Below are 17948 nucleotides of genomic sequence, written 5' to 3'. Positions count from 1 at the left end.
TTATTGGACATTTTCAAATCATGAATTTTTATTCATGAAAGAAAATTGATGAATATTCATGAATATTTTTTTCATGAATAATTCATGAAGAGTCATATTCATGAAGATTCATCATTTCAAGAATGTCCAATAATAAGTTCATTGCATCTTCATGAACTATTCATGAATAATTTGATGAATTTTTTCAGGAATGTTCATGAATGAATAAAATTCATGAACCATTAACATTCATGAATATTCTTGCTTATTTGTAAACAAAAAATGCAATATTATTATTCATGTTTATTCATGAAAATGCATGAAGTCATGCTAAAAAAGTAACAGTAGATGATTTATAATACAGCATCTTGAAAGATTTCAGAGAAATGTTGTTTGTTTTCCAACCATGGCAACAAAATCTTTGTTAAAAAAATTAAAATAGACAATTCTGACACATTAAACCATAGTAAATGAGTAATGTAGTTCATTCCTGGTAAAAGTATAAAAAATTTCAATTCAAATTCAACTCTTTGCAGAATGTATAACCTTACTTGGTCAAATGGAAGAGGGGGATCCTTCCTCAGCATGTTTCAAATTGTGTTTTAATGCCAGAAATTGAACAGTTTTTAATTCCAGTCTAGGAGAAAAATTTGTTCAGCACCAGGGTAACAGTTTTCAGTGCTTTCAAGCAGTTTGAGCAAAGATTAAGATGGTCAATTCAAAAATCCTTATTGTCTCTCCATGTGAAATTTCCAGAATTTCATCATTTGGATCCTTTGATTGAATATCATTCATATTTTCATTTCTTTTTTTTCTTTCTTTTTCAAGAGCTAGATTTTTGTGCAGCCAGAGTTTCTTGTCTTCTGCTCATCAACATTTGTGAACTGCTTCTCTTTTTCCTTCAAAAAGAAAGATTTTCTGAAAGTACCCATGATTGTAAAACATAAGACTTTTTTTGTATTTTCTTGCATTTTACTTTCATTTAATTTTGCATCAGAGACACTTCCAAACTAAAACATTCTGAGTGGAATTTAAGCCTATTTTCTTGGACTGCCATTTTGTAGATCAATCAGGCCAATGAATGTTTTGAGTCTCAGTCTATAATTAATGTATGTTATTTGGTTGGATCCAAACTCAAAGCAAAGTTAGACAAAAATTGCATTAAAAAAAGAGACATATTAATTTATCATAATGTGCTTTAATTAGTTGTTATTTTACAAATAGACAGTAACATTTACAGACAGATTTCTGACTCGGTGATTGCCTCCATTTTTTTTCACTCACCAGTTATGAAGTAGATCGATCCTATATATAGTCTTCCTTCTTCATATTCTGTTATTTTCTTAAAAAGTTGAGAAAGATCAGTGACTGTACTGTTTACTGGACACACCTTGTGAGAGGGTGAAAAACTACAGATTACAAAAGCAAAATAAAAATTTGACAAAATATTAAAATCATAAGCAATCATACAAAATTAAATGCGTAACTTTAACATGTGAGCTGAACTGGCCTATGCCTATCGCATGCTGGAAATGCGCGGTTTTACAAAACTTTGTAGTTGCAGAATTTAAACATGATAAAATATATTGCATAATACTGTTAGATACAGATGATCAAGTTAGATATAAATTCAAGTAAAACAATATAAAACTTACTCCTTAGGGAGGCCAACATCACCAAACTTAACAGCCAAAACGCATGGCTACCATAATATTAGTATAAACAGAATATTGAACCCGATCGAAATAAAATTATGCAGTACGAAAACGGCACAATGTGACTATGCAAATAATAGATCACAAATACTGATTCTTCCACTCTACAATTCCCACTTCCAACGTCTTGCGCGTTTTCAAGTTTGCGTCCATTCAAAAATGTACGGTAGAGCTAAGAAATACGTTAGTTTCGAATTTCCAAGATTGCCGTTAAAAAAAAATTACAAACACTATCTGAATAATTTTTCACTGAAAATACAATTTTTTATATCAAAATAAGTTTTATCAATGAAGAATTCGAATTTTTACGTCATAAATTATACATGACTTTTAGTTTCGTATAGCAAGTATGGCGGCCCTATATGACATGATAATAACAATCTCTCGCCCTCAGACAGAATATTCTGAGCTGTGAAGATGCATAGGAGAATTAAAACTACAAAATACGAATGCGGATTATATCATAGATACTTTACAACCATGCAGTCTCTGCTCTATCATTTACGCACGAAGCAAGGAAAACTTTTGACATTTTAACTGCACCAAAATTGAAATGTATATAGCGTTTCGATCCAGGAATAATACGGTACAGTACAGACAAGTGATATAATTTTTTAGTTGTTAATAAATATATAAAACGTTTTTTATGAAGCTCACAAAGTTCATTTTCCAGAATGTTTCATTTTCCAACAACTTATTTAAAGTTTGATGTTAGAGAAAATTCGGTCGAACAAAGTTGTGTGATGAAAAACGACATTAAATAAAGCACGTTATGAATATAACTGTTTAATTTAAATTATGAAGAAACACAAGTAATGAATTTGAAAAAAAAAATGCTGTCAATGGTGATGCACTGTTTGTTTAATTAAAATCAAATAAAAACACGAAATGTTTATAGATTTCATATTTTTTCAGATGGTGAAAGAATGTTATTAACTATAAATTATACCAGGGGCTTGTTCAACAATTGCATCTGCATGCAAAAGTTGTATTATGAGAGTATTGAGTGTTTTCTGTCAATCATTTTTGTCAATTATTTTAGTCTTCATGGAAATTCATGAACATTCATAATACCTTGAACTCTACATTTTTTCTGTCTTTAAAATGAAAATTACCAATATTCATATATATTCATCATTTGTTCATGAACTACATTTTATGAATATATTCATGAATAAAGTTCATGAACCATCTTTATGAACCAATCATGAACCAGTCATGAATACATCATGAATGTTCATGAACGATTCATAAAAGTTCTTGATATTATGAATTTCACCTCGCAGGGGTACTTAAGGTTGCATGTACATACATATGATTATATAGCATTGCATAAAATTGTGTTCATTCGTATACTTTATCTAACATATCAACAGACCTTTGCAGATGTTTTTGTATCATGTTTTTAGCGTAGCATTATTTCACACAGAAACGCGTAACTTTCACATAATGTTAACCCTTTGAGTACTAGTATTTCACAAAAATCCAAGAATCGCTTTTTTTCATCTTTAATAACTTCTCGGTTATATGAAAGTATAGATCATGTATAATAAATAACACTATAAGACTTTTAATCAATGAAATATACGTGTTAAAACCAAATCCAATCTAAAGATTGATTTTCTTTCTTTTAAGTTGCAGATATCAATTTATTTCTAAAGGCTTTACACCTACTCTTCTTTCTCTCAGTCCCCTTTTGAGTACATATAATATTTTAGAATCGAAAATAAAACTCGGATTCCGGGACAATTTCGCATTCAAATTAGAGAATGAATTAAGAATATTTTTTTTTAATATAATCATAACAGACATTACAGATTTACACTACGCTGACAACTTTAAACTATGCATATACTGAAAGCAGTAACCAACGTAATCTTTCATGCAGAAGTGCATATGGAAACTCAAAGTCTAATTATTTTTTTATGTGAAAAGTGTGGATATAGACGTCTGCGACGTCATGGATACTACCTCCGCCTTTATCTTGAAAGTTCTATTCCCACTTACAAGTCAGAGTTATCTATCTTTGCTCATTGTCACTAAGTAAATAGAGAAAATGAATTTATTGACGGAACCTTAAATCTCCAAAATGCAGAATCCGATTGAATAAATAATATGTTTAGTATTTTTGTAGAATAATTTGTATATACATCGCTGTAATGTATACTGCGTACAATATTATTTTCATCAAAGTGCTTAGTTGACACAGAACGGATATTTTTTTTTAGATATAAATTTGTAAATCAAAAACTTTCAATATACAGACTAACACTACACAGCCAAATTCAAACTAATATGCATATAGTGAATTAAGTAACATGCAAAAGAGAGAATATTGAATGTGTAAATATGTTGATCTGGAGAACTTATATATGTCTCTAACGTCATCAATACTATTTCCGCCTTTATCTCGAAAGTTCTTTTCTCATTCACAGGTCAGAGTTATCTTTCTTTGCCCACCTTATACATACTACGTAAATAGAGAAAATTTCGGTACCTAAAATATACAAAATGCGGAATCTGATTTAAAAACAAATTATATATTTTGTATTTGTAGAAAAATTTCTGTTTTACATAAGAATATCTTGAAAAAATATCTAAAAACAAAAGAATCAAAAATTGACCAAAATCAAATTCACTTCCGGTTCGGACAGGAAATACTGGAAACACACGAAAACAACTTCAAAACAAATAGAATATCATGATCTAATACTCCTGTAAATTTCATATCTTTACCTAAAACCGTTTCCGAGAAAACTGCCGGACAAAAGTCCATTTTAAAATTCGAAAATCGGCCATAACTTCGGACCGGAAGTGAATTTTTCAATAAATGGAGTTTTATATAAACTTCATATATCAACCTACTTACACGAGAAAAATTGTGAAAATCTATCCAGCCATCTCTGAGTAATCGCGCTCACAAAATTTGGGAGGAATAATAATAATAATAATAATAATAATAACTAGAACGATCTCGTTGCGAGCAACGAGAGGTCTTCCGTCCGATTCTGAAATAATCACAAGAAATTCAATGCAAAAAATCTAGCAGAAAAAGTGATTAAAAAAAAATCGGACATTCGGGGGAGCGATAGCTTTTAAAATTCGCTTGCGTGACAATCCAACGCGTTAACCATTCGGCCATTGAAAACACCGCTTCAAATTTTTAAATGCAAATATCTCGAGATTGGCTTTTTCGATACTAAAACAAATTACATATAACACATTCGCAAATGAGTCTCTATTTAAATTATTAACATCACAAAAAAATATTGAATAACAAAAAAGTTGGAAGATTGCATTTTTTAAATACCCTTCCGGTACAAACCGGAAGTACTGACGACGCACAAAAAGATGATTCCGCAAACCACAAAGTCATGATCTATCATCTCCAATTAGTCTCCAGTTCATATACTCAGCCATTTTCGATAAAAAGGGGCGACAAAATTGCATTTTAAAATCAGGAAATTGGCCATAACTTGGAACCGGAATCGTATTTTCCAAATTTTCCTTCAAAAGTAACAACTTCATATTACAACACATATTCTGTGAAAGTTTCGTTGAAAACCGCTGAATAGTTCTCGAGAAATCGCCTGCACAAAATTTTGTCAAAAAAAAGAATAAGAATAAGAATAATAACTAGATACGATCTCGTTGCGAGCAACGAGAGGTCTTCCGTCCGTTTTAGGAAAAGAAACCCACGTAAAATCGAGCTGAAAAGATATTCAAAATTTTGGTCACAAGGAGGATTGAAACCATGTCGCCAACGTGAATGCGCTTTTTTTTTTTTACTTTTATATCCCCAACGCGCTAACAATTAAGCTATTGGGAGTACTGCTCTAAATATACTTGTGTATACCACGGTACTTTTGCAACAGTCTGTCTAAGAATTATAAAAAGCATTCATAATTTCGCGCCAAACGCCACGAGTAAATATTCGCGCCTTTTCTTTGGACTGATCTATAACATAGGTATGATAGCATCAATTAAATTTTAAAAATAAAACATTCTTAGCGCCTTTATTTTATTTCGACGTTAAGAAAGTATATGTAACACATTATACACATTACATATCGTATCTAGCCCAGTTACACTAAAGCAGTGAAACGGAAATTAAGTTTTAAGATTGACACTCAATTGCAACGTACTACTGTAACGTGTCGGATCTGAGCGGTCAGTAGGTCCGTGCTCGGATTACCGAGTTTTACTAGGGATATGATTGAATGCAATATATACAAATAATAATATGACACCTGCCTGGTGTCTTTAAATCAAATGACCTAAGTGCTTTGTATAATTATATATCTTCAGTTAATACCGGCACCTGCCTTGTGCCATCTGATAATTGCCTCACTATACTCGTATAACTGACTATATAAGTCAACATCTATCTGCCTGGTGCCTCTTGATTTAGCCTTTAACACCTGCCTGGTGTATTACTGCTTATCAAGCTGCCTATATAACTCTAGCCAAGTGGATACAATATACTTACACAGTATGATTCAACTTTGTAAGAGCTTCTATGTCCTAATGACAAACCTACAGCTACTGTCACGCAACTATATTTTAACTAGACACTAACTACAGCAACTTTGCACAATCTATGATTTCATCGTTACACCAATTGGATTCTGTACCAAAGTGAAGACACAATCCAGTTGGCTGTACTGCCCCCTTGTACCTCAACTTAATCAATGATCATAAGTTATCAGATATCATATTGATAAAATACAACAGACTGCCTTTCTTTTGGCAACACTATTATTATTTTCTAACAGAACATCATTTATCAATAATACTTGTATAATTCTTTTGTCAATTGACCAATTAATTACAATATTTTTATTGATTAGCTATTATAATATAAACAAGTAACGGGACGTAACTCCTCCAACCATTTCACTACTACGTGAGAGTCGAAGTCGTTTTTTACATTTCATGTATCCTTATGTCAGAATCGTTTAATCAAACGCTCAGCTGCCTCCATAAACCCCTACTCGCGAAATGGCGGAGTTGACAGAGGCAGCTCAGCGCCATCTTGGGCCCGCTTCAGATTTTCAAATATTAATATCTAGAGTTCAGATTAACCAATAATCAAACAACTTATATAGTAAGCATCAATAGAAATGTCTCTTTTAATATTCCAAAAATAAATAAAAAATATTGGAAAACAAAAAAGTTAGAAAATAAGCTTTTTTTAATTCGCTTGTCCTAACGACAGGAAGTACTGACGACGAACGAAAGGTCGCGTCCTGGATAGCATATATCACGATCTATAATCCCTGAAAGTTTCACATTTATATCTTCTACCGTTCTTGAGATTAACCGTAGACAAAATGTCATTTTAAAATCAGGAAATGTCCCGTAACTTAGCACCAGATAAGAATTTTCAAAAAATCTCACGGAAAAAATAACTTCAGATAACAATACATAATATCTGTATATTTCATGAAAATCCACCCAGTAGTCTTCGAGAAATCGCGTGCACAAAATTTGGTGTACGGAAAAATAATAATAATAATAATAATAATAATAATAATAATAAGAAACAATAGAATCACTATAAGGTCTTCCGTGAAGACGGAAGACCTTAATAAGAAACAATAGAATCACTATAAGGTCTTCCGTGAAGACGGAAGACCTTAATAATAAAAAGAAACAATACAAACACTATAAGTCCTGGCAACAAAAAAGTCTTCCGTTCCTGTATGATACCGTTTGCATTGATTTTTGTATGTAGAGAAACGTGTACATTAAGTAATAATTTTATTATAAAGATACTAGATTTTTCCTTTCAGTACTTGCAATCCTTTGATTTTTACTGCAAAAATGAATGTATCTGTTGTCCTCATGTATAATACTGTATGCGTGCAGTTTTTTTTTTTTATCAAGAAGCATATTTTAACTTTTTTTTAAATTTAATGGGTGAGTATCGAGAAAACAACGTCTCAGAACTTACAGTACTTTGATTTTTACTACAAAAATATCCTGTCAGTCCTTGCGGTACATGTGCTTTGATTTTTTTAATCAGCCTACTATCATGTGAAAAATTGTGAAAATCTATCCAGCCATCTCTGAGTAATCGCGCTCACAAAATTTGGGAGGAATAATAATAATAATAACTAGAAACGATCTCGTTGCGAGCAACGAGAGGTCTTCCGTCCGATTCTGGAAAAAACAAACTCGTAAAGTCGAGCTGAGAAGTGATTAAAACTTTTGGTCACAAATTGAATCCAGGTCGCCAGCGTGAAAATCCAATCCGCTTTTTTCCCCTTTTATCCCCAACGCGCTAACCATTACCCTATTGGGAGTACTGCTCTAAATGGACTTGTGTATACTTTCGCTACAGTACACCTGTCTAAGAATTATAAAAGACTGGCCATTATTCATAATTTCGCGCCAAACGCCACGTTAAATCTTCGCGCCTTTTCTTTGGACTGATCTATTAAATAGGTGTGATAGCTTCAATGAAATTAAGAAAAAAGAACGTTCTCATAGCCTACATTTTGAGGTTTAGAAAATATATTTAACACATTGTACACATTCTATAGAAAAGTAACACAAAAGCAGTGAAATGACTTTAATTTAATTTTTTTATTTCCCGTCTCAGAAGTGAACTATGCCGATTAGTTACACTTTCATAAAAAGGTTGAAATGTTTCGCCGAAAAACATGCCTCGCTCTTCGACAGTCAAGGAATCAGTTACCATTTATGTTCAATAACTTGATTCAGGTCTTTGAGAAAAGAATGTGAATATAAACTGCATTAGACGATCTTATTAAAATGGTTTTCTTATTTTTGTCTTTTCTGTTTGTTTAATATCACACAAGTGTGCATGGGGAAAACAGTGGTTATACGTTTTATACTTACTATATACATACATCGATATTGTTTCTTGAAAAACTATAACTTATAGCTATGATTTAAGATCTGTTTTTCCGTCTTGCACAACAAATGATAATAGGTATCTCTCATTTGCACATTTAGTCTTTTCTTTTTCTACTTTGAGAACCAACCAAAACCAGTTACAGAAGACGTTTGAGAAGACCCTGGAATAAATCTTTAGTTTGACACAGAATTGTAACGTAATTACTACGTGATCTATTAACGCGCAAACCATTAAGCTATTGAGAGCACTGCTCTAAATATACTTGTGTATACATTTGCAACAGGACACCTGTCTAAGAATTATAAAAGGCGGGCCACTATTGATAATTTCGCGCCAAACGCCACGAGTAAATATTTGCGCTTTTCTTTGGACTGATCTATTAAATAGGTGTGATAGCTTCAATGAAATTAAATAAATAAAACGTACTTATCGCCTTTATTTTATTTCGACGTTAAGAAGGTAATATTTAACACATTGTACACATTACATATGGTATCTAGCCCAGTTAAACTAAAGCAGTGAAACGGAAATTAAGTTTTAAGATTGACACGTAATTACAACGTACTACTACGTGAAAGTCAAAGTAGTTTTTTACATTTCATGTATCCATATGTCAGAATGGTTTAATCAAACGCTCAGCTGCCTCCAGAAACCCCTACTCGCGAAATGGCGGAGTTGAAAGAGGCAGACGCCATCTTGGACCCGCTTCAAATTTTCAAATATTAATATCTAGAGTTCAGATTAACCAATATTCAAACAACTTATATAGTAAGCATCAATAGAAGGGTCTCTATTAATATTCTAAAAATAAATAAAAAAAATATTGAAAAACAAAAAAGTTAGAAAAATATGCTTTTTTAAATTTGCATCTCGTAACGACCGGAAGTATTGACGACGCACAAAAAGGCGATTCTGCAAACCAGAAAGTCACGAGCTATTGTCTCCAATAAGTCTCCAGTTCATATCTGTAGCCATTTTCGATAAAAGTGCGCGACAAAATCGCATTTTAAAATCAGAAAATTGTCTATAACTTGGCACCGGAAGCGAATTTTCCAAAAAAAATTACAGACTGCACAACTTCATATAATGACGCATTTTTAATGAAAGTTTCGTTGAAAACCGCTGAATAGTTTCCGAGAAATCGCGTGCACAAAATTTTGTCAAAAAAAGAATAATAACTAGATCTTTTTGTCGTTCAACAAAAACGGAGGGCTTTTCGACCACTTAAAAATCAAGAGCTTAAAAACTTACATAATTTAAAACTAATAAGGTTCAATTTCACAAAAGTTGTTTTAAGATCAATACTGAAATGGAAACATAACGAGTCTCTATGTCCATTAGCTTCTACACAAAGAGACATAAATCTTTGATGAATGTTTAAAACATTCGAAAAAGTGCTGTTTTTCAATTTATCAAACTCCTATAAGGGGTCACAAAGTAACCCCACGGATTATAATTTTGAAATCGTACTCTATATGCTTGCTACAGAACCAAAAATAACTTGAAAATTGGTTGAGAAATAAAAAAATTATATAAATAAGGCTGTTTTCTATACCGACCCTTAGAATCCCTTTTATTTAAGGGATTTTATTTCCATGATCTAACCACTTGGAAACAATACTAGAGTCATTATTCATGTGAAATATCACAAGAATTGCTTGTTTCCCTTTTAAATTAATGGAACAAACGTGATTTCAAATTTAACATTGAAATCTCCATAGACAATTTTAAAAGACTCATAAAACCGGAAGTACTCCTTATATGCATACCAAAATTAAAACATAGAGAAAATATTAGATCCTTAAAATGTGGACAAAGGGAGAAAACCTTTGCACAATTATTTTTGAAATTGTTTTAAAAAACGAAAATTGAGGTCTATAAAAGTTCTATAAGGGATCAAAAAGTAACCACACGGCCCATAATTTTTAAATTGCCTTTCTTATGCTTAACTCAAAACCGAAATAAGTTTGAAGATTTGTGAGTAAATAAAAAAGTTACAGTCAAAATGCTGTTTTCTATACTGACCCCTAAAATCCCTTCTTTTTTGGGAGAGTTTGATTTCCTGACATTACAGCATAAAGACAGTGCCAGATTTATTATTCATGTGATTTCTTTAAAGAAGTCCTTGCTTCCCTTTTGAGATACTAGAAAAGGATGATTTCAAATTTAACATAGAAATCTCCATAGGCAATTTTAAGGGACGCATAAAACCGGAAATACTCTTTATATGCATATCAAAATTGAAACGTAGAGACCATATTAGACTCCAAACAGGTTGACAAAGAGAGATAACTCTTACATCATTCTTTTTCAAAAGACTTAAAAATGCAATATTTCAGGTCTTTAAAACTCCTATAAGGGGTCAAAAAGTGACCCCACGGACCATATTTTTTAAATTGTCCTTTTTGTGCTTAACTCAAATCTGAAAACTGTTTAAAAATTTATTGAGAAATAAAAAAGTTACAGGCAAAGGTCTGTTTTCAATCTTGGCCCCTTAAAATCCTTATTTTCTCGATTTTCATTTTCAGAGTATTTTCAGGTAGGAACAGTATCAACGTCATTGTAAACTTAAAATTTCACGAGAAAATTTTCATTACTTTAAGAGAAAACGTGCCATGCGTGATTTCAAATTAAACATAGAACTCCCATAGACAATTTTCAAAGACCATAAAACCGGAAGTTCTGCTCTGATTGATGTGAAACTTTCAGAATATGCTCTACTAAATAGTTCAAACATATTTCTATGCTCAAAATAATTTTTGCAACGTTATTGTGATTTTTGAAAAAAATCACCCCCCTTCTGCAATGTTTGAAGTCTTATATCTCAAAAAATCTTTGTGGTCAAAAACGCCTATGCAATTTTTTTTACTTGATCTTGAAGTTCAAAACTTGTATTTTTCTGTTTCGGAGCTTAGGCATATAAAAAAAAGAAAGATTTAGGCGTTTTAAAGAATTTTTGTTTTTCTTTTCTAGAAACCGGAAATGACGTATCCAGAAAACCAAAATCTTACATTCGGAAGACTTTTGCATGATCTTTAAGATGGTTATAAAATAAAATAAATATTTTAAAAGGATCTTCTTGAATCTGTGACAGAAAAGTGTTCAGAAAAAGAATAATAAAAAAGACGAAAACAATAGGTCTTTTCGACAAAAGTCGAAAAGCCCTAATAATAATAATAATAAGAAACAATACAATCACTATAAGGTCTTCCGTCTTCACGGAAGACCTTAAAAAGAAACAATACAAACACTATAAGTCTTCTGTTGTGAACGGAAGACTTAATAATAAGAAACAGAGTAAAAACAATTTGTTCCCAAACTCCGTTTGGGGAACATAATTATTTGTCTTTTGGGTCAATCAGTAATGTGCCTTCTAGCCTGGCTGAGGTGGATTGAGAATGAATTTCAATCTGCAGTTTCACTCCGATGTTTTCCCCACGTCCGCGTCGAATTGTACTTGCACATTTCATTGTCTATCACTGAATGTTTTGATTGTAGCAGATAGAAATGACGTAAGCTGTATATTTCCAATCTTGACAGTTAATGTTCCGCGGTCTTTAACTGCAAATTTTTTAAAATGAAAAACTGCGCTAAATTTTTGTTAATGTAAATTAAAAATGCCCATTTTCTTGGTAATACGTCCGGAGTAATGCACTTGCCCGAATTGTATTTTTAGTATGTTTCATTAATATTCGAAGGAGGCGGAGCCAGAAATTTATCGGGAAATCAGGTTTGGACTGAAGTGGATGAAATGCGGAGGAAAATTTTATAGGAATAAATTACTCCCACCCTAAGATAAATTATATGGGATCCGTTTTTATGACTTCTTGTATGTATACTAAAAAGAACGAAAATTAAATTAATCTTGAATATAAAAATATATTCGTGAATTTCTTGTTTTCTAAAAATACAAATCAAAATAAATGGTTAGCGATTTTCATTAATGTTCCCGGGATAAAGTTGGTTTATAGAATAACAATTGTCATGTAGGGATAAATTTTCAACTGTATTAGAAATACTCTTAAGACATCTCATCTTTCATCACCTTTCATCACTTTCTTTTTGACTGTAGGGTCTTGCTATTTTCCGTTTCTTCTCCAAGTTGTCGTCTGTAATTTGAACACTACTGTTGCTGAATGGGTGATCTTGGACAGCTTCCGGAACATCAGATGACACCGGAATATCAGCAGACGATGGCTTGGCTGGAGTCTATATATTTGGGAAATACTTTTTCTTGAATGTTATATATTAAGACTTTTACCTTTCATAGATATAAATTTTAAAAGAATGGGTGTATGAAAAAATAATAAATCTATAAATTATATTATGTATTATGTTTTCCTTTTTCATTATTATTATCAATATGATAATTTTTTATTTAGGTGCCTATTATCCGAACACACTAACAAATTTGTAATAGTTTTTTAGCTCACCTGAGCCGAAGGCTCAAGTGAGCTTTTCTGATCACATTTTGTCCGGCGTCCGTCTGTCTGTCTGTCTGTCCGTCTGTCCGTCTGTCTGTATGTAAACTTTTCACATTTTCGACTTCTTCTCAAGAACCGCTGGGCCAATTTCAACCAATCTTGCCACAAAGTATCCTTGGGTGAAGGGGATTCAAGTTTGTTCAAATGAAGGGCCACACCCTTATTCAAGGGGAGATAATTGGGAATTAATGAAAATTTAGTGGTATATTTTAAAAATCTTCTTCTCAAGAACCACTTTGCTAGGAAAGATGAAACTTATGGGGAAAGATCCTCAGGTAGTGTAGATTCAAGTTTGTTCAAATCATGACCCCCGGGGGTAGGGCGGGGCCAAAATGGCCGACCAAAGTTTTACATAGAAATATATAGGAAAATTCTTTAAAAATCTTCTTCTCAAGAATGACAAAGCCATAATTCATCATATTTATATGGGAGCATGCTCATGTAGTGTAGATTCAAGTTTGTTCAAATCATGACCCCCCGGGTAAGGGCGGGGCCAACATGGCTGACCAAAGTTTTACATAGAAATATATAGGAAAATTCTTTAAAAATCTTCTTCTCAAGAAGGACAAAGCCATAATTCATCATATTTATATGGGAGCATGCTCATGTAGTGTAGATTCAAGTTTGTTCAAATCATGACCCCTGGGGGTAGGGCGGGGCCAAAATGGCCGACCAAAGTTTTACATAGAAATATATAGGAAAATTCTTTAAAAATCTTCTTCTCAAGAATGACAAAGCCATAATTCATCATATATATATGGAAGCATGCTCAGGTAGTGTAGATTCAAGTTTGTTCAAATCATGACCCCCAGGGGTAGGGCGGGGCCAAAATGGCCGACCAAAGTTTTACATAGAAATATATAGGAAAATTCTTTAAAAATCTTCTTCTGAAGAATGACAAAGCCATAATTCATCATATTTATATGGAAACATGCTCAGGTAGTGTAGATTCAAGTTTGTTCAAATCATGATCCCCGGGGGTAGGGCGGGGCCAAAATGGCCGACCAATGTTTTACATAGAAATATATAGGAAAATTCTTTAAAAATCTTCTTCTGAAGAATGACAAAGCCATAATTCATCATATTTATATGGAAGCATGCTCAGGTAGTGTAGATTCAAGTTTGTTCAAATCATGACCCCCGGGGGTAGGGCGGGGCCAAAATGGCCGACCAAGGTTTTACATAGAGATATATAGGAAAATTCTTTAAAAATCTTCTTCTCAAGAAGGACAAAGCCATTATTCATCATATTTATATGGAAGCATGTTCAGGTAGTGTAGATTCAATTTTGTTCAAATCATGACCCCCGGGGGTAGGGCGGGGCCAAAATGGCCAACCAAATTTTTACATAGAAATATATAGGAAAATTCTTTAAAAATCTTCTTCTCAATCATTTTCTAAAAAATAGCAAATCCAAGATTGGTCATGGGACTACTTTTGGATTTAAACTTTACAATAAAAAGCCATTTTATACTAGTCCTACCCTTGGTGCTCAGGTGAGCGATGTGGCCCATGGGCCTCTTGTTTTTATTAGGGCCCCGCAAGGATTTGCGGGTGCCCTATAGTAATCACTCTGTCTGTCCGTCTGTCACTCTTCCGTCCACAAATTTTCTGTTTTTTTCTAATAACTTTTTTTATGGTTGCCCAATCAAGTTCAAATTTGGTATGGTAGTTCAGTAGGCAGAAATACATATTTTGATGCTAAGTTTGGTTCTCTATGTTTTCTGGTTTGGAGCTGGGGTGGTGGGGTAGATTCCTTAACTATGCATAAGAATGAATGGGCAACTTTTTTTATGGTTGCCCAATCAAGTACAAATTTGGTATGGTAGTTCAGTAGGCAGAAATACATATTTTGATGCTAAGTTTGGTTCTCTATGTCCCCTGGTTTGGAGCTGGGGTGGTGGGGTAGATTCCTTAACTTTATATAAGAATGCATTGGCAAAGAGAGATAACTGCTGAAGATGTTCCCATTGTAAACTGAATGCTGGCTATGAGTCCCTTGGGATTAATTAGCTTTCCTCCTGAAGAAAATCCAGAGCATTATCTTTATCTGTCACATTGAGATGAATTACCACCTCTATCTGCAAATGAAGTTTGTTTTGAAGTTAAGTCAATTTGGAATGCTATGAACACTCAGAAATGTGGATTTAAATATAAATTTTTGTAATTTATTTTTGTTTAATAGTTATGATTTCATTGAATGCTAAAAACAAGAAATAGATTAAAAAAGATTTTTTGATTTACTTTTTTTCACTTTATGTTAATTAATTTTTAAGGTAGTTGTATAAAAACCCCATTCTATCATTAATACTGAAAAAGTTCTTATTGTAACTTTAGAAGAAAATGATGAGAGAGATACAATTAATCCTTTGGGATTAATTATCTAGCCTGCTGCAGAAAATTTAGTAGGCTTTTCTTTATCTTTAAGATTAATGAAAACCTTTGTCTGCAACTGCTGTTTGTTTGAAGTTAAGGTCAAGCCTTCATGATATTTGCATTCATTAAAGGCTGGCATTCTATATAACACAAGCTTCATAATTGTTTAAATATACATTCAATGTTAAGTTGTTCTTTACTGCCTAATGTAAATACAAGGATATTATTTTCAGGTTTTTAAATATTCAGGAATTATCTTAAAATTTTAAGAATACAGTTGCTGTTGCTTATTCTTCGTACATTTTTTAATCATTCCGTAAGCTGCACCCTTTTAATTCTACCCCAAGGCGGGGCCCTTGCTGACTGGTCAGTTTTCTAGTTGATCATGACGATTATATTGTCCGGGGAAGTAGAAACAAGCTTATACTCTTCTTTTCTTGTTAATGAATTTAACTTGAAGAAACTACTTACTTGAGGATTCATGGTGTCTACTGCCGCGCTAAACCCAAAGATCCTCTCTTCGCCCATAACCGACACCACCTCTTTCTCCATTGAACTTAGGGGCACTATTTTGAGTTTACCACCTCCCGTTTTCGTACGTTCTCTCTGCACGGCAGAGGCCCTCTTTTTGGTCCCCCTTTTAAGATCATCCCATTTCTTCTTCAATTCGTCAATTGTTCTTCTTGAGAAGGAAACTGCATTCACCGCTTCCATAATCTCTATCCACGATTGCTTCTTTTTTGCATTATTAACGACATCACTAAATTTTGAGTTAATTATTTCTGATCGTTCCTTTACCCCTTGCACTAGAATGTCAATTTCTTTTTCCGAAAATCGGGGTTTCTTCTTTTTCTCTTCCATCTTCAGACTTTCTGATTTAGTGACGTGCATTTTCATGAAATGACGTCACAATCGCAGAAGTAAGAATCGGAGATAAGTTACAATATACATGTAAGGTCATGTGGATCTATGCATGTTTATACTATTATGATATTTTGAAATTTAATTGTTTAACTGAGTCAAACTTGTACTAATAAAGAATACAATGACAAATTTTAATGTACCTACTAACGAGCTTCATGAACGCATTGAATAAGAAATATCTTGATTATGATAGTTAAAACTAATCTTTAGAAACCTTTATAATTTTTTTATATTAAAATATTTATATACTTGAAAAAATACTGTCTTTTTCCATTTCTTTTCTTAGAAAGTTATTTATACTCATTTAATTTTTGATTCTATTCTGTTCTCACTTCACATTTTTTTTTATTTAGAGAATGCAAGACATTTGATTAAAAAAATAAACAAAACACGCTTATACTATTCAAATTTTAATGTGTTCATAACTCTATATTCTGTTCAATGCAGGTGCCCGTTCAGCGTGTTTCACTTGCGGAAACTTTCCGTAAATTTCGCAAAGTTTACGGGAGCTTCGTGAATACGCCGTAAACCATCCGTAATCTTTCCGTAAACTTTCCGCAATCCTTCGGTAAACTCGCCGCGACTGCGGAAATTACGGAGGCTTTGTGAATAAGGTCCCTGAACAGCAATATTTAAAAGTTCTTCAATTTGTGTTTGATAAATTTCAAGACAAAAGTTAAACTTTATCTCATTTTTAGCTCACCTGAGCTGAAAGCTCAAGTGAGCTTTTCTGATCACATTTTGTCTGTAGTCCGTCTGTCCGTCCATCTAAACTTTTCACATTTTCGACTTCTTCTCAAGAACCCCTTGGCCAATATTAACCAAACTTGCCACAAAGTATCCTTGGGTGAAGGGGATTCAAGTTTGTTCAAATGAAGGGCCAAGCCCTCTTCCAAGGGGAGATAATTATGACTTAATGAAAAATTAATGGAATCTTTTAAAAATCTTCTCCAGAACCATTGGGCCAGGAAAGATGAAACTCATGTGGCATTTGTAGGTAGTGTAGATCATGATGTATGCCAGTTTTTAACTTTATAGTCCTAGTGAAACAAAAGATATTAAAAATGTTCGAGTTTTTCTGGGACAACCCTCATATATAGGGAAAATCTTTTAAAAATCTTCTCCAGAACCATTGGGCCAGGAAAGATCAAACTCATGTGGAAGCATCCTCAGGTAGTGTAGATACAAGTTTGTTCAAATCATGACCCCCGGGGGTTAGGGTGTGGCCACAATGAGGAAAGTTTTGCATATATAATAAACATAGAATATATAGGAAAAAATCTTCTCCAGAACAAAAAAGTTTTGTTTAGTCAAATTCACATGTAAGCATCTGCAAGTAATGAAGATTTAAATTTATTCAAATAATATCTGGGGGTGGGGTTGGAGGGGTGTTAGCCAGGGGTTGCAATGGGAGATCGAGTAAAATGTTGGAAAAGTCTTTTAAAAATCTTCTTTTCAAGTATGGCAAAATTATACAAGTATGCTTTATTGATATAGTGACATTCTCAAGTAATAGAATATTCAAATCCCCCTCCCCCAACAAGTAAGTTTTTCAATACTAAGCTGATTTGTGATTTTTAACTA

At 32.9% G+C, this 17948-nt stretch overlaps 2 protein-coding genes and 1 long non-coding RNA gene across 3 annotated transcripts in view; 1 reads left to right on the top strand and 2 right to left on the bottom strand.

Moving 5' to 3' along the window:
• Window positions 1–267: 267 nt before the first annotated feature.
• Window positions 268–1681, bottom strand: LOC134264680 (uncharacterized). The gene is made up of 3 exons (XR_009991595.1): window positions 1635–1681; window positions 1264–1388; window positions 268–878 (listed from the first exon to the last, which is right to left on the bottom strand). It is a non-coding gene; the product is annotated as an uncharacterized LOC134264680 (long non-coding RNA).
• A 10940-nt stretch (window positions 1682–12621) lies between these two features.
• On the bottom strand, window positions 12622–16366 carry LOC134264686 (t-SNARE domain-containing protein 1-like). The gene is made up of 2 exons (XM_062746952.1): window positions 15912–16366; window positions 12622–12789 (listed from the first exon to the last, which is right to left on the bottom strand). Exons 1-2 carry the CDS (start codon window positions 16335–16337, stop codon window positions 12622–12624), a joined length of 594 nt encoding a protein of 197 aa, XP_062602936.1. The 5' UTR covers window positions 16338–16366.
• Window positions 16367–17771: 1405 nt separating this feature from the next.
• LOC134264685 (proline-rich protein PRCC-like) overlaps window positions 17772–17948 on the top strand; it is a 96382-nt gene continuing 96205 nt past the window's right edge. Inside the window, exon 1 of the mRNA XM_062746949.1 lies at window positions 17772–17783. Within this exon, the coding sequence (XP_062602933.1) occupies window positions 17772–17783 (12 nt within the window). The remainder of the gene's footprint in view (window positions 17784–17948) is intronic.

This window comes from Saccostrea cucullata, unplaced genomic scaffold (genome assembly GCF_032062105.1).
Source record: "Saccostrea cucullata isolate Sc308-1 unplaced genomic scaffold, CSIRO_AGI_Scuc_v1 ctg2191, whole genome shotgun sequence".
Taxonomy (NCBI): domain Eukaryota; kingdom Metazoa; phylum Mollusca; class Bivalvia; order Ostreida; family Ostreidae; genus Saccostrea; species Saccostrea cuccullata.
This window is presented reverse-complemented; position numbering and strand designations above follow the sequence as displayed.